Here is a 24680-nt window from a genome sequence, read left to right on the forward strand (position 1 = left end):
ATTTCAATCTTCATTTTAACATTCATTATTACAAACTTAGTGTCCTGCCATTTCAGCATAGTAATAAAAAACCTAATCTTAAACCCCAAACCCCATAAACCCTAAACCATAAACCCTAGTTATATAAAGAGGTCGTATAATGTTTTAAAACATTTGACCCCTTTTACCTTCACTTGTAAGTCAGTCTCATTTATTTGCACAAACTTAACTCAGTCCTTCATGCCAATATGTTGCAGCTCTAATATATCATTATCGGTTATTTCATTGATATTGGCCCCTTTGTCAAGGTTATTTATTTGAAAAAACTCTGTAGCCCTTCATCCCACCATGCTACCAACCAAACACCATGGTCTATCCCATCTGTTGTACCCTTCCTTTACGAAAACATTTCCAGGGATTTTAACGATGGTATAAAAAGTTGGTCTAGCAAGAATCTCAGAGGGCACTATTAATCTCAGGAAAAATTACAAACCTGTCATGTGAAACACTGACTTGAACCCGAGTCCGAATCTGCCTACTTTGAGAGCGTCTTCACGTTTTCCGCTGCGGTAGATACTTGTAATGTACCTCCAGTCCTGTTTGTTGAACACTGCGTCGTTATATACACACAGGGCTGGAGACTGGAAGTAAAGCAACATTAACACAGACTTGTGGAAACATATGCATTGTATTTGTTTCACTTAGTACACTAGATTTTTCATCAGTAAGCTTAATCATTTCTCAAGTATTAATCAGATATGAAAAACAACAAAACTGGGTTCGGCGAGGCGCTTCACTTTACCATAGTCATGGTAAAGTATCTCACTATTTTCTTACTAATTATATTTTATCACCAAATCTGTTTATATGACGTTGTTTCGTTCCTTTTAACACAGGTATATCAAAACATATTCTGGGACAGATGCTGGTTCGGAGTACTTTGAAGAAACTGCACAAACATGTTGTATTCTTCTGCATCCATAATGACGTAAAAACATGATTAAATCACTTTATAATCAGAACCACAGAAATATTAGTCCAAGTCTAAAATGAACATTTTTTTTTTTTTTTTTTTTGTCTTTTTTGTTGTTTTTACTGTTTTGATCCAGTACTTGTTACAATATTATTGTTTTCTACTGTTTTGATCCAGTATTTGTTACAATATTACTGTTTTCTACTGTTTTGATGCAGTAATTGTTACAATATTATTGATTTTTACCATTTTAATAAAGAATTCGTTAACATCATATTATTATTTTTTTCTGTTTGGATACAGTTGTAACGGTTTAACCTGCTTGCTTAGTTCACCGTTGTCCTACTCTCCAGGGTTCCTGCGTAAGACCGTCGTTGGTACTACTTTGCTGCTAGTGTATAAAACATCCAAACAACTACTGCGATTTGATGACATTTATTCTCAGACATTGGTTACATGAGACATTAACAGGGAGAAATGCGAGCATTATGTGGGCACCCGGTGATACATATTCCGCGCCGGCGTAACATGAAGTTAATGTATGAAAGTTGGCACACTCGATAGCGTGAGGATGTCCGACTGTTAGCTCGGCGTTCCCTGGCGCTCCCCGGCGTCAATTCTTACGCCCGGCGTACCTGGCGACAACCCGTGACCGCCTACCTTACGCCACAGCCAGCACCTCACCCGTCACAGTCCACCGGCCACCTCACTTCACCGAGTGCTATTTATAGATATCGTGTGCTCTCAACTGTTGTCCGGTCGTCACAGCTACAGGTGTCTAAGAGACTCCCGACTACCGTGCACGGGTATATGTAGCCCCGAGCCCACATAATACGTCGTAATCCTTTACATGTAACAATACAGATAGTACGCACTCAATACAAATACAGGTAAATATATACAATACACGTGCAACAAATGAACGATCATTACACTACCCCCGCCTCAAAAGCGTTGGTCGTCCCGACCAATATAACAAAAACAATAGTTAACAATCTCAAAAAAAAGGTTCATACAATTCAAGTACCTTTCTTACTAACTCTTTTCCGTACAGCACACAAAAATACACAACGTTCTCACTCCCCAGAATCATTCTCGACTTACAACATATACATACTCACTCATAAGGCATAGTCAATAACTAATATAGATACGAAAATCATTTATAATTATATATACACAAACACAATTATATACAGACCAATACAAATCAACATGAATGCATAACGCTTGATATACAAATTAACATGAATGTATAACGCTAAGATATACAAATCAACATAAATGCATAACGCTTAGATATACCCCCTCCCTTAATGGTGGACGTCCCGTCCAACCAAGCAGGAATGAAACCATGCCCATTAGAACTCCCGCGTCCCGCGATTGGCTCGTCCCGCGTGTTGGCACGTCCCGCGTGTTGGCACGTCCCGCGATTTCACTATGTATGTCCTGGCGTTACTCAAACTCCTCCCACTCAATAATATGGCACGACCGCGTTACCGTTGTTTCCCCATCTGGTCCAGTGATCGTCTTAATCGTGCTTTCCTCCCGGCGATGCCGCTTGACTCGCATGATGTCACACTGAACAGACACATCGGTGGCCTCAACATGTCGCTCCTTACCTCCACTCCCATCATCCGTTGCCTCCTCCACCACTTTCTGAGTTCCGCTGCCCGCTTTACTGGTGTGGAATGCCCGCAAAGGTGATATGACACTGGCATTCACAATAAATGCCCTCATGGATATGTCGTGATCTGCCCCGATGGACAGTTCCGCCGCTTCCTCAACATTTCCTGGCACCACAGGAACAGCAGCTGCACTGTTCGCCGTGACCGTGACTGTGGTAGCTGGCGTAGCCTTCGCTGCCTTCGCTGGTGTGACAGTAGTGGTTGCACTTGTCACCGCCGACGTCGAAGAGGACGAGCGCCGTTTCTTAGGCGGGGTAAGGTCGAGGGCCTTGGACGGATGCTGCCGTTCTTTATGGCGCCGCAAATCCCCTTTCCTGGACAGGGTCTGCTCGCAATACTCACAGGAGACTCTTTTGCGATTGTCCCCTGTGTCTCCCCGGTTCCTGTCCTCCCTAACGGATGATTCTATCCCGAGTCCTCTCTTCGCTCGTTCACATTCCACGATGTGTTGCTTCCACGTGCTTGTCAGCTTCCTGAAGCGAATGATGAGGCAATCGCCGCGGCGGCTGTTTAATCAGCTTCTTGTCTCCCGTGTCGATCGTGTGTTTCACAACTCCAGTCTGACCTAAGTCCTGATCGTTCCTAGAGAACAAATCGCCAAATTTGCCCAATTAACGTTGTACTGCCTTACCCTCTTCTTCGCTCAGCCTGCTGGTTGTATCTTGATAAAGTTTCTCCAGGTGTTCTGGGACCTCGCATGATTCACTTGTCGTAATAGCATGTCTTACCACATCAGTAACAAGCTCAAATTGACCGATCGCCGTACCTTTGTACAACATCTGTGCCCCATCCGCTGGATTCAGTAATCTGACTGGTACCGTCTCTGCTGCCAGTGCAAGTGTTCGCCCTACAATAGCATTCCCAGTTTTCCCCTCCCCTGAGAGAGGTTCTATTAATCCAAATCCGTGACCAGCTTCTTCGCCGAGAACTGCAAGAATGACTACCTCACTGCGTGAAGGAATTGTGATTGTCTCCCTCACATGAACTCGAGAACATCCAAACCGCCCTGTCAACCGACAGGGTATTACCTCGTCCCCCATGGTCAGTTCTTTCTTATTCAAGTCTATGTGACAGTTTTGTTGGTACAAAAAGTCAAGCCCTAAAATGCCACCAGTCGTAATATCAGCGACAATAGCCCTGAACTGTAAAGTTCTCCTGCCCACGGACAACGTAAACTCCGCCTTGCCAAGTGAGCGAATGGCCTCGCCATTAGCAGCTATGACGTCCTTCTTGATAAGTTCTAGTTTAGGTCGCTTCGCCGGCGAAATGCTTTGAAATAAACCGATTGACAATAATGTTACTGTTGCACCAGTGTCAACAAGCAACTCCGCATCAGCCCCATTTTGTGTTGCCGAGATATAAGCGCCAGCCTTGACTTGTTCATATCCTGTCCCCATATTCGAATATGCCGGGCTGTTTTCTGGACAGTTGCGTCGGAAATTTCCTTCCTTGCCACATTTAAAGCATTTATTGTCCCTTGGTCCGGCTCCTTCTAGTTTTTGATTTCTTGAGTTTGTCTATCTCCGATTTCATGTCGGCCATCATTTGTTGACGGTATCGTCCCGAATTGGCAATTCACTTACTGCGTCCGCAGTTCTGGCGTAACCTCTGAAATCGGACCTGAACCTTTCCGCTTTCTCGAACGCCTCCAATTCTACAGCTGTCCTCACCGCGTCATTAAGAGTACTCGGTCTACTTTGTTGTACGCGTAGGCGTATATCTGCACTAGTCAGCGCATCTATGAAAGAATCTTTCGCAAGAACCTCCCATAACTCTGGCGCGGCGCCTGGATACGCCAGTTGTGTTAATCTTAAAATTCCCTGCCCTAGTTCTGGCAAACTTTCACCGGGTTTCAAACAGCGGCTCTTTAACTACGAACGATACAATTCCGTCTGGTTAGCTGGGGAAAATCGTTGCTGCAGCGCGGCTGTCAATATACCGAAATCAGCCTTCTCATCAGCGGGAAAATTACCTAATACGCCTTGCGCCAACCCCCTTAAATTTACTGCGAGATGCATACCCTTCTCACTGTAGGACCAATTATTTAAGGAAGCGCACATTTCAAAATGTGTCCTGTAATCAATCCAGGATGTTAAACCGTCATATGTTGCTGGCTTAACTTTCGTGCTTGATTGGTGTTGCTTCAAAGGCAGGATTTGTCTTGTATCCACATAAGGGACGTCTGGTCTTCCATTATTCTCATGCTGACGTTCCTTATTACGCCACTGTCGATTAATTCCCAACGCCATTGTAGTATCCGTTTCATCACCGAGCGTACTAGTCAACCATTTTTCTTCAATGAAATTGTCTCCTTGTTGCCCTGTTCGGCCTCTCCGCTGCTCAGTCCTCAACCGCGAATCCATGAGTGATATCTTTCGGCGTTGTCTAACGTCCGCTGGCGCCACCTCACGTCTCGGCGTTAAATCTCCCAATACACCCCCTGTGTACATGGCCTCCGGTGTCGGGTATTCCAATTTCCTCTCTTGTTTACATTTACGATACCCTAGCTGTGTCTTTGGCCTCGCTCAACCATAAGGATCAAACTCCTTTGGTTGTTGACTCATAGGTGTCGATTGTGCCGGAGACGCCCGATGCGCCGGCGATCCCTGCAATGATATAGACGCCTGGCGTGATGGACACGATAGTCGTGCCGGCGATAGCTGTACCGCCGGTGACGCCTCTTGCTTCCGAGCCGGATTGCTTCTGTCCGTCATATTCATATGGTCAATCTCCGCCTGCAGCTTTTCTATTGTTATATACAATTCTTCCAGTTTTGACGCCATGTTTACGCAGTATACCGCTGCCACCAATTTTGTAACGGTTTAACCTGCTCGCTTAGTTCACCGTTGTCCTACTCTCCAGGGTTCCTGCGTAAGACCGTCGTTGGTACTACTTTGCTGCTAGTGTATATAACATCAAAACAACTACTGCGATTTGATGACATTTATTCTCAGACATTGGTTACATGAGACATTAAAGGGAGAAATGCGAGCATTATGTGGGCACCCGGTGATACATATTCCGCGCCGGCGTAACATGAAGTTAACGTATGAAAGTTGGCACACTCGGTGGCGTGAGGATGTCCGACTGTTAGCTCGGCGTTCCCTGGCGCTCCCCGGCGCTCCCCGGCGTCTATCACTACGCCCGGCGTACCTGGCGACAACCCGTGACCGCCTACCTTACGCCACAGCCAGCACCTCACCCGTCACAGTCCACCGGCCACCTCACTTCACCGAGTGCTATTTATAGATATCGTGTGCTCTCACCTGTTGTCCGGTCGTCACAGCTACAGGTGTCTAAGAGACTCCCGACTTTTATTTATCTATTATTTATTTATAGGTTTTACGTCCGCTATTACGGCCTTACGGCCTTTCAGCTGACGAGAACAGATAGGAAATTGAGAAGAGTGGGGAACAGTATGGAGTGAAAGGAGAGAGTGGGAAAGAAAGGAAGGGAGTCGGTTGGGGAACTTATGAGTAATTTAGGACGACTCCCAGAGTCCGAATGAGTCCTAACCTGGCACTGTTTAGTAGCATTTACGCCTACCCTATCGAAGATGAGTGGAGAAGAGAGGACCCCACCTTTTAGATAAATTTGTTTTATCGAAATTTTGACGTCCGTCTAATTAATACCTATTAAATAATATGAAAAATAAAATATTGGCCTAAAAAAACACCTATCCTCTTGGCCGGCGTTATCACACCTACTCTTCATCGAAAGACCGCAGAGGGATCTTTATCGTGCAAGTTGGACATTCTTACACGGGGCACCGTTTTAAGTCCCGTCCGACGGACTGGGTGTTAGTGGTTAGTGGTTAGTTTTAAGTGCTGGTGTCTTATTTTTGGTGTCCTCGCTTGTAACCTTCTTCGGTGTCTCTCTACCAAAGTATGCACTGTCCTCTTTTCCAAATTTCCATTAATAGTCTATACACATTCCGACGTTTTATTATATTGTGATACGTAGAGTGAGGATTTAGTACTGTGGTGGGGAAGAAGTGGTGATGGGTGCGGGGTGATTATGGTACAAAACATGTTAGCAGGGTTTGTTGTAGGCCGAATGATGCTGGGAACAATTTGGTATATGGTTTTTTGTGGGTAGGTGGTTGGTGGGTCTAGCTAGTGGGTGGGTAGTAAGAGGAACAGGGTGAGGGCTGGGGCGAGGTCCTATATATCCCTGGGGGTTGGTTGGGACGTGTATGTGTATTGTGTTTGTGGGTGGTGATGGGTTTTTGTTCCTAGAGAGTTTTCCTATTGCGAATGTTTGTTGTATGTTATGTTTATGTGATAAGACAGTGCTCACTTAGGATGTTATTTAAGTGCCCCAGCAATGAGGACGCGACTGTAAATTACACATAGGACTTTACATACTTGTGTGGTGTATAGTGTGTGCTGTATGCTAGGTTCATGCGATAGAACAGTGCTCACTTAGGATGTTAGTTAAGTGCCCCAGCAATGAGGACGCGACTGTAAAATACACATAGGACTTTACATACTTGTGTGGTGTATAGTGTGTATTGTATGCTAGGTTCATGCGATAGAACAGTGCTCACTTAGGATGTTAGGTAAGTGCCCCAGTAATGAGGACGCGACTGTAAAATACACATAGGACTTTACATACTTGTGTGGTGTATAGTGTGTATTGTATGCTAGGTTCATGCGATAGAACAGTGCTCACTTAGGATGTTAGTTAAGTGCCCCAGCAATGAGGACGCGACTGTAAAATACACATAGGACTTTACATACTTGTGTGGTGTATAGTGTGTGCTGTATGCTAGGTTCATGCGATAGAACAGTGCTCACTTAGGATGTTAGTTCAGTGCCCCAGCAATGAGGACGCGACTGAAGAATACACATAGGACTTTACATACTTGTGTGGTGTATAGTGTGTATTGTATGCTAGGTTCATGCGATAGAACAGTGCTCACTTAGGTTGTTAGGTAAGTGCCCCAGCAATGAGGACGCGACTGTAGAATACACATAGGACTTTACATACTTGTGTGGTGTATAGTGTGTATTGTATGCTAGGTTCATGCGATAGAACAGTGCTCACTTAGGATGTTAGTTAAGTGCCCCAGCAATGAGGACGCGACTGTAAAATACACATAGGACTTTACATACTTGTGTGGTGTATAGTGTGTGCTGTATGCTAGGTTCATGCGATAGAACAGTGCTCACTTAGGATGTTAGTTCAGTGCCCCAGCAATGAGGACGCGACTGAAGAATACACATAGGACTTTACATACTTGTGTGGTGTATAGAGTGTATTGTATGCTAGGTTCATGCGATAGAACAGTGCTCACTTAGGATGTTAGTTAAGTGCCCCAGCAATGAGGACGCGACTGTACAATACACATAGGACTTTACATACTTGTGTGGTGTATAGTGTGTATTGTATGCTAGGTTCATGCGATAGAACAGTGCTCACTTAGGATGTTAGTTAAGTGCCCCAGCAATGAGGACGCGACTGTAAAATACACATAGGACTTTACATACTTGTGTGGTGTGTAGTGTTCCTATACATGTATATAGTGTGTACAATGATGTGTTATATATACAGGTAAGCATTGAGTGCTGACTGCCTGACAATCACAGTACTCTTAGCAGGGAGTATCCAACTCGGACCTTTCCGGAGAGGACGCAACTGCTGAATACGTGATGTCCGACAGTCTGGGGTTGGAGCACAAAGGAGGAGACCCCAGACTTCCTGGAGTCTCAGTATGTACCAATCAATGGAGGGATCAGTAGTAATCCCCCCTGGTACAGTCTCCCTGGGTATCCTGGGGATGTTACCTATATACATTATGTTTATGTGAAACAATTTGTGTTGTTATATTCTGTTGTAAAAATCTATTGTTTTAAGGAAATTGATAAGTATGTTGTGGACAATGCTCTGTTTATCCGGTAAAGCTAAACAATGATTGATTGAGATTATTGGGATATGGTAACTATTTAGGTCTTTATAGAGTTCTGCCCTGTCTGCTAGATGTTTAGAACAGAAGAAGAAAACATGGTCTATTGTTTCTATGTTACCACAGAACTCACAATTTGGAGATATTTGTTTTAACATTACACCTATATTAGATCTTAATTTTGTTTTACCAAGTCTCAGTCTTGTGATAATTTTATCGTCAGTCTTACTACGACCATATAACTTTGGCTTCCTGATAGGCTTATCAAATATTAGTCTTAAATTTGTTGTAGTGTCATTCCAAATATTGTCCCATTTTTGTTCTATTGCTTTATTGATTAATGAATAGGCTTCTGTTTTGGTAAGCTTAACGTCGATGTCCGTTACGTCACGGTCTAAAGATTCCCTTGCTAATTTACCTGGGATATCTACATGGGATGGTATATATGCTAATTCTACTGTGATACCCTGTTCATCTAATAGTTGAAGGGAGCATAATATAGAATTTAAGGTAACTGGTCTTGTACTGTTTCCGGTTTCTATGGATTGTAATGCCGAGAGGCTGTCTGATAGAATAACTGCCTTATTTGGTTTAGTTTGATCTATTAGACGTAATGCTAAGCCTATAGCTATTAGTTCACTGGAATAAACAGAGCAATTGTCTGAAATCCTAACTGATATGTTTATGTTGTCGTCAGAGGAAAAAACTCCTAGACCTACTCTATTTGTTGTTGGATTTTTTGAGCCGTCAGTATAGTATTTAACAAAATTAGTGTACCTATCATCTATGGTTGCCATGGATATTACTTTGGCCCCTACAGGATTGAGATTTTTGTTAGTTGTCTGCAGAATTTCGTAATTCATTTCAGGTTTACGTAGAAGCCAGGGAGCTATTGGATTTTGGAATTGTTCTTCTACTTGAATTTCTTCTAGCTTAAATTCTTTTAATAAATTAGCAACCTGATGATCGTAAGCTGGTTTATTGTGTTGTTTAATTCTATCTCTATAGACAGTTTTTCTAGCATCTGAAACTAATTTATTTGGGGGAAAGGTAGATCCTAGACTTTCTGTCCTAGCCCAGTATTTAAGAATAAGTTTTTCTCGTCTGAGCTTTAGTGGCAATTCGCCTGATTCTGCTAGTAAACTAACTGACGGTGTAATTTTAATAGCCCCTAGCGCTATTCTAAGTGCTTTATTTTGAATAACGTTTAGCGCACTGAGTACATTGTCTGATGCCGAATTATAGACTTGACAACCATAATCTATTTTTGATCTGATGAGAGCTCTATATATGTTTAATAAAGTTGTTTTATTTGATCCTAGGTTGTTTCCAGAAACAAAAAGGAGTGTATTAAGAGCCCTTTTGCACCTTTCGGTTATATATTTGATGTGTGGTTTCCAGGAAAGTTTCGGGTCTAAAATCATTCCGAGGTATTTTACTTTATTAACATACTCAATGCGCTTGTCTCCTAGATATAAGTTTGGTTTCCTAGATCTTCTAGAGAAGGACATAGCTACGGTTTTTCCCTTGTTATTTTAAAACCCCATTCGTCTGCCCAATCTTGAATGAGATCTAAAGTTCTTTGAATGGTTCTACCGTTACTTGTTATGATCTTATTGGTACTCCAAATACTGGTATCATCTGCAAACTGTGCTACATTAGCTAGATGTTTATTTTGGGAGTTTAGTTTTAGGTGTTGATTCAATTTATTTATAAATATATTAAATAGGGTAGGGGATATAACACTACCTTGTGGAACTCCATTATCTAAATGTTTCTCCACTGAATTGGAGTTGTTTACCCTTACTTGGATTTTTCTATCTTTTAAGAAATTGGTAATAAACCTTAGGATGTTACCAGTGATACCTATTTCTTTAAGTGACAGTAGTAGTCCCTCGTGCCAAACTAGATCGTACGCTTTTTCTAAGTCTAGGAATACTGCTATAGCATGATGGTTTTTGCTTAGTGAGTTTTTAACCTCTGACGTGAGCCTAACTAGTGAATCTAAAGTGGATCTGTTGTTTCTGAATCCGCTTTGATTCTCGTTGATGATGTTGTGTTTTTCTAGGTAGTGTTTGAGTCTGTTGTTTATCATTGTTTCTAGTGTTTTACATAGATGGGAGGTTAAAGCTATAGGTCTATAGGAGGCTGGGTCTTCCTTATCTTTACCTGGTTTGTGAATAGGTATAGCGATTGCGTTATTCCAAGATTGTGGGTAGAATCCCAATTTCCAGATTGTATTAAAAAATTCCAAAATTATAGTGTTGATGTTATCGGGACAATGTTTTAGAATGGTATAGGATAAGTTATCGATACCAGGGGATGTATTCTTTTTCGAATTTCAAGCTTTTATATATTCCTCTAGTGAAAATGGGTTATTTAGAATTGTATCTTCTTTCCCAGCATCCTTTAGTACCTCTCTAATATTATCTATATTTTCAGATTTATTGTCCAAAAATTCCTTAGTACAATTTTCGTAGCTACTTGCTTTTTGAAATTGTTCTGCCAAAATATTAGCTTTTTCCGAATTGGTTTTGCCCTCTGCATTTTTTCCTAATATAGGCATTTCTCTAGTGGGTATACCTTGTTTAGCTTTAATTTTGTTCCAGACGGTTTTTGTGTCTGATTTATCATTAAGAGAGTTACAGAAATCATTCCAATTGTCTTGTTTTGTTTTCTTAATTGTTCTATTAAACTTATTTTTTGCAATTTTATAGCATTTTATATTGATTTCTGAAGGATCTTTCCTACATTATCTTCCCATCTACGTTTAATGCGTTTTGTATTTGTGCATTCCTCGTTCCACCAGGGGTTATGTTTTCTGTCTATGGGTTTTCCCGATGTACGAGGAATGCACCGTGCTGCAATGTCTACTAGTGTTTTTGTGAGATTGTGGTTGTATGTGTCTATGTTTGTGTCATGTATGTTGTCAGAGGAGACAGAGTCACACAGTTTTCTAAAATCTCCCCAATGATGACTCCCGACTACCGTGCACGGGTATATATAGCCCCGAGCCCACATAATACGTCGTAATCCTTTACATGTAACAATACAGATAGTACGCACTCAATACAAATACAGGTAAATATATACAATACACGTGCAACAAATGAACGATCATTACACAGTATTTGATACAATCATATTATTGTTTTTTATTGTTTTGATACAATATTCGTTAAAATGATATTATTGTTTTTTACGGTGTTAATACAGTATTCGCTACAATGATATTATTATGTTCTATTGTTTTGATACAGTATTCGCTACAATGATATCATTATGTTCTATTGTTTTGATACAGTATTCGCTACAATGATATTATTATGTTCTATTGTTTTGATACAGTATTCGTTACAATGATATTATATGTTTTATTGTTTTGATACAGTATTCGTTACAATGATATTATTATGTTCTATTGTTTTGATACAGTATTCGTTACAATGATATTATTATGTTCTATTGTTTTGATACAGTATTCGTTACAATGATATTATATGTTTTATTGTTTTGATACAGTATTCGTTACAATGATATTATTATGTTCTATTGTTTTGATACAGTATTCGTTACAATGATATTATTGTTTTTTACGGTGTTAATACAGTCTGTGTTATCACTGCCTCCGCTAGGGATCGAACCCGGGACCTCTGGCTTACTAGTCTTACGCTCAAACGATCGAGCTAAAGAGAAGATCTCCCTAGCCGAGCGTATATTGCGGCTAGTATTTTCCAGGGTTACACAATGATATTATTGTTTTTACTGTTTTGATACAGTATTCGTTACAATGCTATTATTGTTTTTTATTGTTTTGATACAGTATTCGTTACAATGATTTTTTTTTTCTGTTTTGATACAGAAAGCTAAATTTGATTACTTTGAAAATTTACACTCCTCTCTTGCTAACAAATCACTACCCCCAAGAAAATGGTGGAAAATAGCCTAAACTGTCACTGGCATTAATAATAAGCATATACCTCCTCTCTTAACCACTGACCAATCTATTTACCATCCAACTCAGAAAGCAGAAATACTAAATTATTACTTCACTTCCATAGCTACATCTTCTGTAAATCTACCTAACCAACATACTTTTGAAAATGATAATCTTCAACCACAATCTACACTTGATAATATTCCTGTAACACAACAGGATGTATATGATCAATTAAGTATACTAAATGAAAACAAGGCATCGCAAACAATACAAATCCCCTCGCGTGCTAACACATGAACTCTGACGCAAAATGGGGGGTGGGGTTATTACAAGACATTGAAATAACATCAGTTGTCATTTGCACTGAACTGCAATAGACATGGATGGACTAATTATCAGGCATGGGCTCATTGCCAGATAAATATGGTATATATTGTTATGCATTCAACAGTATCTGGTTATGCATCACACTAGCAACTTCATTTTTTGATAGTTATCATAATTATGAGTGTATCTAAATGCATAAATAAGCTTTTTCCTTTGTTCAGAAGGTTTAATTGACCCATATATGAAGTTTGGTCAGGATCCGTTGAAAAATGAAGTCGTATTACAGCGCTGACAAAGATTTTCTATAAATAGTTACGGTGACATTGGTCCTGACCTTGACCTTGACCTTGGCACCCTGAAACACACACTCGTTCGAGGTATTCCCATGCTGGACCCATAAATGAAGTTTGGTCAGGATCCGTTAAGAAATGAAGTTGCAAAAGTGCTGACAAAGATTTTCTATAAATTGTAACGGTGACCTTGACCTTGACCTTGGCACCCTGAAACACGAACTCGTTCGAGGTATTCCCATGCTGGACCCATATATGAAGTTTGGTCAGAATCCGTTAAAAAATGAAGTCGCAAGAGCGCTGACAAAAAGTGAACAAACGTACGTACTTACGTACAAACGGAACACTATATCCCCTCCGCAACTTACGTCGCGAGGGGATAATAAACCATCTGGTCCTGATAGAATCTTACCATTAGAAATCAAGCGTAGACTTACCATTATATTTACTTATTAATAAAATCTCACAGGAAGGTATAATACCCGACAGTTAGAAAATGTCTAATGTTTATGCTATTTGTAAAGTTAATAGCTCTCATAATGAAGTAAATAATTTTAAATATACCTATATCTATAACAGGCTATTTTAGCAAAATATCTGAAAAAAATCTTATTTCTGATTGCTATATTTATACCTATACAAATAAAGATTTACCATCTACAAGTAAATGGAATACATTGAATTAAGGTAGATATGTAATCACTATGTCTGTCCATCCTTATTATCGTCTGTCATTCCTTATTACCATCCGTCCATCCTTATTACCGTCTGTCCATCCTTATTATCGTCTGTCCATCCTTATTACCGTCTGTATATCCATCCTTATTATCTTCTGTCTATTATTGTTACCGTTTGTCCATCCTTATTACCGCCCGTCCATCTTCATTACCATCCGTCCATCCTTATTACCGTCTGTCTATTATTATTACCATCTGTCCATCCTTATTACCGTCTGCCCATCCTTATTACCGTCTGTATATACATCCTTATTATCGTCTGTCCATCCTTATTACCGTCTGTCCATCCTTATTACCGTCTACCATCTGTCCATCCTTATTACCGTCTGTCCATCCTTATTACCGTCTACCATCTGTCCATCCGTATTTCCGTCTGTCCATCCTTATTACCATCTGTCCATCCTTATTACCGTCTGTCCGTTCTCATTGACGTCTGTCCATCCTTATAACCATCTGTCCATCCTTATTACCGTCTGCCTGTCCTTATTATCGCCCGTCCATCCTTATTACCATCCGTCCATCCTTATTACCGTCTATCCATCCTTATTACCGTCCGTCCATCCTTATTACCGTCGGTCCATCCTTATTACCATCCGTCTATCCTTATTACCGTCTGTCCGTCCTTATTACCATCCGTCCATCCTTATTACCGTCCGTCCATCTTGATTACCGTCTGTCCATCCTTATTATTGTCCATCCATCCTTATTACCATCCGTCCATACTGTATTTATTACCGTCCGTCCATCCTTATTACCATCTGTCCATCCTTATTACCGTCTGCCCATCCTTATTACCGTCTGTCTATCCTTATTACCGTCTGTCCGTCCTTATTACCATCCGTCCATCCTTATTACCGTCCGTCCATCTTGATTACCGTCTGTCCATCCTTATTATTGTCCGTCCATCCTTATTACCATCCGTCCATACTGTATTTATTACCGTCCGTCCATCCTTATTACCATCTGTCCATCCTTATTACCGTCTGCCCATCCTTATTACCGTCTGTCTATCCTTATTACCGTCTGTCCGTCCTTATTACCATCCGTCCATCCTTATTACCGTCTGTCCATCCTTATTACCATCTGTCCATCCTTATTACCGTCTGTCTATCCTTATTACCATCTGTCCATCCTTATTACCGTCTGTCTTTCCTTATTACCGTCTGTCCGTCCTTATTACCATCCGTCCATCCTTATTACCGTCTGTCCATCCTTATTATCATCTGTCCATCTTTATTACCGTCTGTCTATCCTTATTACCGTCTGTACGTCCTTATCACCATCCGTCCATCCTTATTACCGTCTGTCCATCCGTATTTCCGTCTGTCCATCCTTATTACTGTCTGTCTATCCTTATTACCGTCTGTACATCCCTATTACCGTCTGTCCATCCTTATTACCATCTGTCAATCCTTATTACCGTGTGTCCATCCTTATTACCGTCTGTCCATCTGTCCATCCGTATTTCCGTCTGTCCATCCTTATTACCATCTGTCCATCCTTATTACCATTTGTCCGTCCTCATTGACGTCTGTCCATCCTTATAACCATCTGTCCATCCTTATTACCGTCTGCCCATCCTTATTATCGCCCGTCCATCCTTATTACCATCCGTCCATCCTTATTACCGTCTATCCATCCTTATTACCGTCCGTCCATCCTTATTACCGTCGGTCCATCCTTATTACCATCCCTCTATCCTTATTACCGTCTGTCCGTCCTTATTACCATCCGTCCATCCTTATTACCGTCCGTCCATCTTGATTACCGTCTGTCCATCCTTATTATTGTCCGTCCATCCTTATTACCATCCGTCCATACTGTATTTATTACCGTCTGTCCATCCTTATTACCATCTGTCCATCCTTATTACCGTCTGTCCGTCCTTATTACCGTCTGTCTATCCTTATTACCGTCTGTCCGTCCTTATTACCATCCGTCCATCCTTATTACCGTCTGTCCATCCTTATTATCATCTGTCCATCCTTATTACCGTCTGTCTATCCTTATTACCGTCTGTCCGTCCTTATCACCATCCGTCCATCCTTATTACCGTCTGTCCATCCTTATTATCATCTGTCCATCCTTATTACCGTCTGTCCATCCTTATTACCGTCTGTCCATCCGTATTTCCGTCTGTCCATCCTTATTACTGTCTGTCTATCCTTATTACCGTCTGTACATCCCTATTACCGTCTGTCCATCCTTATTACCATCTGTCCATCCTTATTACCGTCTGTCCATCCTTATTACCGTCTGTCCATCCTTATTACCGTCTGTCTATCCTTATTACCGTCTGTCCATCCTTATTACCGTCTGTCCATCCTTAGTACTGTGTGTCCATCCTTATTACCGTCTGTCCATCCTTATTACCGTCTGTCTATCCTTATTTCCGTCTGTCCATCCTTTTTACCGTCTGTCCATCCTTATTAGCATCTGTCCATCCTTATTACCGTCTGTCCATCCTTATTACCATCTGTCCATCCTTATTACCGTCTGTTTATCCTTATTACCGTCTGTCAGCCATATAGTCAATCTGTGCAATGGTTCACATTGACCATGCATACCTTGATGTTGCTAACATACATAATTAGTGTCGCTATGTACCGCTGACAAATATTTCTTATTGTGTACCATAGTAAATATACACTTATTGAGAATATCAATAACAACACATATGTATACTGTCACTATGGTCATACGCATATAATCATCATTCAAAAGTAAAGTAATATTAATACAAAGTACCAGGTAACATATATATATATACGCATATACATATCACTATGTATCTCTGCAAACTATCTCTTACTTTCTAATATAAAAATATATAATACATGTATATATATATATATGCATATTCAATTTATGGACGCTGTCATTGTGTACGAGAATTATTTTCTGTTTTCCATAGTAGTCACTATAAATCTATTACATAATATTATCAACACACACATATTGTATTTGTTACATTGAGCAATATTCACGTTTATTAAGGATGAATTGTTACATATCTACAATACATAAGTTTTTAACAGCTATTACCATTTCGGTCTTTAATTCCTTAAAAATCAGTTTACTATTATTTAGCAGGATTCTTTCAAAAACAAATTAGTAAAATGTGTTGATTTTCATTCTTTATCCTGCATGATGGCCTGATACAATGTTATTTATCATTAACAAAAGGTGTTTGATATTTTAAAGTGAATAAAATCGGTGGGTTTTTTTTTCAAAACTCTGGAGTCCTATAAATGAAATTCAATATATATTGCATAATATTCTGAAATCAAGCAGTGTTTATTTTAACCAATAGTAATTTTGTCACGTATTGCATACCTTATATATCTTACTATGAGCAGGTTATAGACATTGCTCTTTAAACCCAATGTCATGCAGACTTGCCATGAGTGTTGTTTTATATCAGGGATCAAAATGAGCATTGTTTCCTATCAGGGATCAAAATGAGCGTTGTTTCCTATCAGGGATCAAAATGAGTGTTGTTTCATATCAGTAGTCAAAATGAGTTTTGTTCCATATCAGAGATCAAAATGAGTGTTGTTTCATATCAGGGATCAAAATGAGTGTTGTTTCATGTCAGTAGTCAAAATGAGTGTTGTTCCATATCAGAGATCAAAATGAGTGTTGTTCCATATCAGATATCAAAATGAGTGTTGCTTCATATCAGGGATCAAAATGAGTGTTGTTTCATGTCAGTAGTCAAAATGAGTGTTGTTTCCTATCAGGGATCAAAATGAGTGTTGTTTCATATCAGTAGTCAAAATGAGTTTTGTTCCATATCAGAGATCAAAATGAGTGTTGTTCCATATCAGAGATCAAAATGAGTGTTGTTTCATATCAGTAATCAACATGAGTGTTCTTTCATATCTGTAGTCAATATGAGTGTTGTTCCATATCAGAGATCAAATTGAGTGTTGTTCCATATCATAGATCAAAATGAGTGTTGCTTCATATCAGGGATCAAAATGAGTGTTGTTTCATGTCAGTAGTCAAAATGAGTGTTGTTCCATATCAGAGATCAAAATGAGTGTTGTTCCATATCATAGATCAAAATGAGTGTTGCTTCATATCAGGGATCAAAATGAGTGTTGTTTCATGTCAGGGGGTCAAAATGAGTGTCAGTGAACAAAATGAGATGCTTTATATCAGTGGTCAAAATGACTTATATCAGTAATCAACATGAGTGTTCTTTCATATCAGTAGTCAAAATGAGTGTTGTTTCCTATCAGTGAACAAAATGAGTGTTGTTTCCTATCAGTGATCAAAATGAGTGTTGTTTTATATCAGTAGTCAAAATGAGTGTTGTTTCATGTCAGTGATCAAAATGAGTGTTGTTTCCTATCAGGGATCAAAATGAGTGTTATTTCATGTCAGTAGTCAAAATGAGTGTTTTTTATATCAGTGATTAAAATGAGTGTTGTTTCATGGCAGTAGTCAAAATGAGTGTTTTTTTATATCAGTAGTCAAAATGAGTGTTATTTTAAAACAGTGATCAAAATGAATGTTGTTTCATGTCAGTAGTCAAAATGAGTGTTGTTTCATGTCAGTCATCAAAATTAGTGTTGTTTCATGTCAGGGTGTCAAAATGAGTGTTATTTCATGTCAGTAGTCAAAATGAGTGTTTTTTATATCAGTAGTCAAAATGAGTGTTATTTTATATCAGTGATCAAAATGAATGTTGTTTCATGTCAGTACTCAAAATGAGTATTGTTTCATATCAGAAGTAAAAATGAGTGTTGTTTCATGTCAGTAGTCAAAATGAGTGTTGTTTCATGTCAGTAGTCAAAATGAGTGTTGTTTCATTTCAGTAGTCAAAATGAGTGTTGTTTCATGTCAGTAGTCAAAATGAGTGTTGTTTCATATCAGTAGTCAACATGAGTGTTGTTTCATATCAGTAGTCAAAATGAGTGTTTTTTACATCAGTGATCAAAATGAGTGTTGTTTTATATCAGTAGTCAAAATGAGTGTTGTTTCATATCAGCAGTCAAAATGAGTGTTGTTTCATATCAGTAGTCAAAATGAGTGTTTTTTTTAAAATCAGTGATCAAAATGAGTGTTGTTTTATATCAGTAGTCAAAAGTGAGTGTTGTTTCATGTCAGTAGTCAAAATGATTGTTGTTTTATATCAGCAGTCAAAATGAGTGTTGTTTCATATCAGTAGTCAAAGTGAGTGTTGTTTCATGTCAGTAGTCAAAGTGAGTGTTGTTTTATATCAGTAGTCAAAGCGAGTGTTGTTTTATATCAGTATTTAGAATGAGTGTTGTTTCATATCAGTAGTGAAAATGAGTGTTTTTTCATGTCTATCAGGGAACACAATGAGTGTTGTTTCATATCAGTAGTCAAAATGAGTGTTTTTTTATATCAGTGATCAAAATGAGTGTTGTTTCATGTCAGTAGTCAAAATGAGTGTTGTTTTATATCAGTAGTCAAAGCGAGTGTTGTTTTATATCAGTATTTAGAATGAGTGTTGTTTGAGGAGTGGCCTGTTTGAGGAGTGGCCTGTTTGCAAAGGATGCATTAGACTTAATATGTTGTAGCTTTGTTCTCAATCTATTTTGATCTAAACTCTTACCCTGAAATACTCTGAATAACATCCATTCAGCTTGTGCTGTCCCGGGTTATTCATCTCACCATCTTTGACATATGTAATCTTCATCTCTGTGGCTTCTGCGTCATCGGCATTTTGAATCAGTTCCTGTGAGGTATATGTTAAATATCTAAGATCTTTTTGTTAAGGTGTTTTTTCTTTTACCAAAGTGAACAGGTATAGGTATGTTGATACATATAACAGGTGCGGAAGAAGCTCACGTGAAAAGACAAAGAAACACAAAACAAATTACTAGTTCATTATAATATACTATAGATATGTGCGTGTTAAATTCCTGAGCACGTTATTTTTCGTTGTTTTGTAGTAGGTCTTGCCCACAAAAGCATTACAAATTTCATATGAAATAGCTTTTAAATTAAGTAATTCCCTAACAAAAGACATTTAAAATATTCCTTCATACATTCACCATAAATAACAACAAACCTCATTAAATGTTACCTTTATAATTGACAATTTTACATGAATGACAGTCATTTGCGGATAGAATGTAGCTTCATAAAGCTAAACAATCCTTATGCCAACATAAATTTAACAAGAGGCCCTATGGGCCTGTATCGCTCATCTGGCTCTACAGCAACTTTGAAGTTGATTGAGGTCATTTCTACAGATACTATGCTGATTACCTCTTTATTCAAATATCAGTGTAAGCTAGGTTTATTCATATCAATATATTTTCTAGTCCTACATTTCAGCATACTATTTGCTTAATATTGGGTCTTGGAAACTCTTGGCTATCACAAAATTATTGTTTACAGATTGAAGCCGATTTTATCCCTGTGACCTTGAATGTACTGTAGGTCAAGTTATTCATTTGAAAAAAAAGGTACCCTTCACCCGTGCATGCTACAGGCCTACATGTAATATCAAGTCCCTGGGCCTCTTACTTATTGAGAAGACGTCGTTTGGAGATCATAGCCTATTTGACCGTTGTGACCTTGAATGAAGGTCAAGGTCATTTATTTGAACAGACTTTGTAGCCCTTCCCCCCAGCATACTACAGGCCCAATATCAAATTCCTGGGCCTCATGGTTATTGCGAAGTCGTTTGAAGAGTATAGCCTATTTGACCGTTGTGACCCTGAATGAAGGCCAAGGTCATTTATTTGAACAAACTTGGTAGCCATTCACCCCAGCATGCTACAGGCCCAATATAAAGTTCCTGGCCCTCTTGGTTATTGAGAAGAAGTCAGTTGAAGATGATAACAAACTTTTTAGCCCTTTAGCCCAGGATGCTACATGTCTAATATGAAGTCCCTGGGCATCTTGGTTATTGAGAAGAGGTTGTTTAAATGAAAAAGTATAGGCCTATCGATCGGACGGCCGGACGACGGACGACGGACGCCGCACCACGGCATAAGCTCACTTGCCCTTCGGGCAGGTGAGCTAAAAACTAAACTTACCCGGATGTTTTGGTCGTCCTGATATTTGTCCAGTATTGAAAACAAAATTTACCCAGATGATTCGGGCGTCTTGATATTTGTCCAGTTATTAATAACAAAATTTACCCGGATGATGCAGGCGTCTTGATATTTGTCCAGTTATTAATAACAAAACTTACCCGGATGATTTGGGCGTCTTGATAATTATCCAGGATGGTCTTAAGCTGTTCCAGAAGTGACGGCTGGTCCATTTCATGGTCAGAATCTGATGAATCAGAGTACCCGCCTTCAAAAGTTAAACCATAATATTTATAATGTTGCTATTTCAAAAACAAATAATTCAATCTTGACATAATAGTCGATTATAACAAATTGGAAGTATCTTTTATAAAATATAGTTTATTATAATATACATGTTTATATATATCCATTCAAAATGTTCTTATCTCCATGGTCGATTTATTTTTATACAACAATCAGAATTGTTTAAGTCACATTATCTAAATGTAACTTCAAATAATTTAGAAACACATTTATTTGTCCTATAAACACCTCAATCATCACACATGCATCCTCACACATACGTCCTCACACATGTATCTCACACATGTATCCGCACACATGTGTCTCGCACATGTATTCTCACACATGTATCCTCACAAATACGTCCTCACAGATGTATCTCACATATGTATCCTCACACATGTATCTCACATATGCCCTCACACATGTATCCTAATACATGTGTTCTCACACATGTATCCACACAAATACATCCTCACATGTATATCCTCATACATACATCCTCACATATATGTCTCACCCATATATCTCCACACTACATCCTCAATCGTGTATCCCAATTACGGGTTTGGTTTTTTGTTGTTGTGTTTTTTAAGGTTTAACCCACATACACCCTCACACATACATCCCCACACATACATCCCCACACATATACCCTCACACATATACCCCCACACATATACTCTCACACATATACCCTCACACATATATCCCCACACATACATCCCCACACATATACCCTCACACATATACCCCCACACATATACCCTCACACATATATCCTCACACATATATCCCCACACATATACCCTCACACATACATCCCCACACATACATCCCCACACATACATCCCACACATACACCCTCACACATATATCCTCACACATATATCCCCACACATATACCCTCATACATACATCCCCACACATACATCCCCACACATACACCCTCATACATACACCCTCACACATATATCCCCACACATATATCCTCACACATACACCCCCACACATATACCCTCACACATACATCCCCACACATACATCCTCTCACATATATCCCCACACATACATCCTCACACATACATCCTCACACATATATCCTCACACATACATCATCACACATACATCCCCACACATACACCCTCACACATACATCCCCACACATACACCCTCACATATATCATCACACATATACCCCCACACATACACCCTCACACATACATCCCCACACATACACCCTCACACATACATCCCCACACATACACCCTCACACATACGTCCTCACACATGTATCTCACACATGTATCCGCACACATGTGTCTCGCACATGTATTCTCACACATGTATCCTCACAAATACGTCCTCACAGATGTATCTCACATATGTATCCTCACACATGTATCTCACATATGCCCTCACACATGTATCCTAATACATGTGTTCTCACACATGTATCCACACAAATACATCCTCACATGTATATCCTCATACATACATCCTCACATATATGTCTCACCCATATATCTCCACACTACATCCTCAATCGTGTATCCCAATTACGGGTTTGGTTTTTTGTTGTTGTGTTTTTTAAGGTTTAACCCACATACACCCTCACACATACATCCCCACACATACATCCCCACACATATACCCTCACACATATACCCCACACATATACCCTCACACATATACCCTCACACATATATCCCCACACATACATCCCCACACATATACCCTCACACATATACCCCCACACATATACCCTCACACATATATCCTCACACATACATCCCCACACATATACCCTCACACATACATCCCCACACATACATCCCCACACATACATCCCCACACATACACCCTCACACATATATCCTCACACATATATCCCCACACATATACCCTCATACATACATCCCCACACATACATCCCCACACATACACCCTCATACATACACCCTCACACATATATCCCCACACATATATCCTCACACATACACCCCCACACATATACCCTCACACATACATCCCCACACATACATCCTCTCACATATATCCCCACACATACATCCTCACACATACATCCTCACACATATATCCTCACACATACATCATCACACATACATCCCCACACATACACCCTCACACATACATCCCCACACATACACCCTCACATATATCATCACACATATACCCCCACACATACACCCTCACACATACATCCCCACACATACACCCTCACACATACATCCCCACACATACACCCTCACACATATATCCTCACACATATATCATCACACATATACCCCCACACATACATCCCCACACATACATCCTAACACATATATCCTCACACATATACCCCCACACATACACCCTCACACATACATCCCCACACATATACCCTCACACACATACATCCCAACGCATACACCCTCACACACATACCCCCACACATACATCCTCACACACATACCCCCACACATATACCCTCACACATATACCCCCACACATACACCCTCACACATTTACCCTCACACATATACCCTCACACATATACCCCCACACATACACCCCAACACATACATCCTCACACATATATCCTCACACATACATCCTCACACATATATCCTCACACATACATCCTCACACATATACCCTCACACATACATCCTCACACATATACCCTCACACATATATCCCCACACATATACCCTCACACATATACCCCCACACGTACATCCTCACACATATACCCTCACACATATATCCTCACTCATACATCCTCACACATATACCCCACACATACATCCTCACACATATACCCTCACACATACATCCTCACACATATACCCTCACACATATATCCCCACACATATACCCTCACACATATACCCCCACACATACACCCCCACACATACACCCCCACACATATACCCTCACACATATACCCCCATACATATATCCTCACACATACATCCTCATACTCCGAACCTTCAATATAACAATGTCGTCATTAGTAATTATTTGTTGCGTACCCATTAAGACAGTTTGACTATCCCTCATCGCTTCCACATGCTGAATGAGTAATTTCATGGAAGTCATTCTCTGTCGGGCCATCCTTTGGCTGTATTTCATCCGCCCTTATATTTTGTGTGATAGCAATCTTCTTCCGCTCCAGTTTAGGAGAACTGGTTTTGTGCTTCCTGTTATGTTTCCGATGGGATCTCCCAGGAGGATTTTCCTCATCTTCCTTTCGGTCTTAACATTTAATGATTAGAAATGTTTACATCATTCTAGATTTGATATTTCTCGAATCTTATATTTCGATACGGAAAAAATATTTACCTTTTTTAGATATACATTGGAAAATTGAGAAACTATCAAAGAAAATTAGTGTTTATGAAATTGGATGAAATCCAAAGGGTTTTTTTTCTTTTTACAAAAGTGCACATGTTAATTCATTATTGAATATTAGTCTAGATATAAATACCCATTTCTGGTCTTCAGTCTAATCCATTGCTTTAT

General features: G+C 39.7%; 1 protein-coding gene across 1 annotated transcript; it reads right to left on the reverse strand.

Moving 5' to 3' along the window:
- Positions 1–384: 384 nt before the first annotated feature.
- Positions 385–24680, reverse strand: LOC117334929 (sacsin-like). The gene is made up of 5 exons (XM_033894782.1): positions 24646–24680; positions 24191–24413; positions 21026–21132; positions 19433–19555; positions 385–620 (listed from the first exon to the last, which is right to left on the reverse strand). Exons 2-5 carry the CDS (start codon positions 24288–24290, stop codon positions 465–467), a joined length of 486 nt encoding a protein of 161 aa, XP_033750673.1. The 5' UTR covers positions 24291–24413; positions 24646–24680; the 3' UTR covers positions 385–464.

This window comes from Pecten maximus, chromosome 9 (assembly GCF_902652985.1).
Source record: "Pecten maximus chromosome 9, xPecMax1.1, whole genome shotgun sequence".
Lineage (NCBI taxonomy): Eukaryota > Metazoa > Mollusca > Bivalvia > Pectinida > Pectinidae > Pecten > Pecten maximus.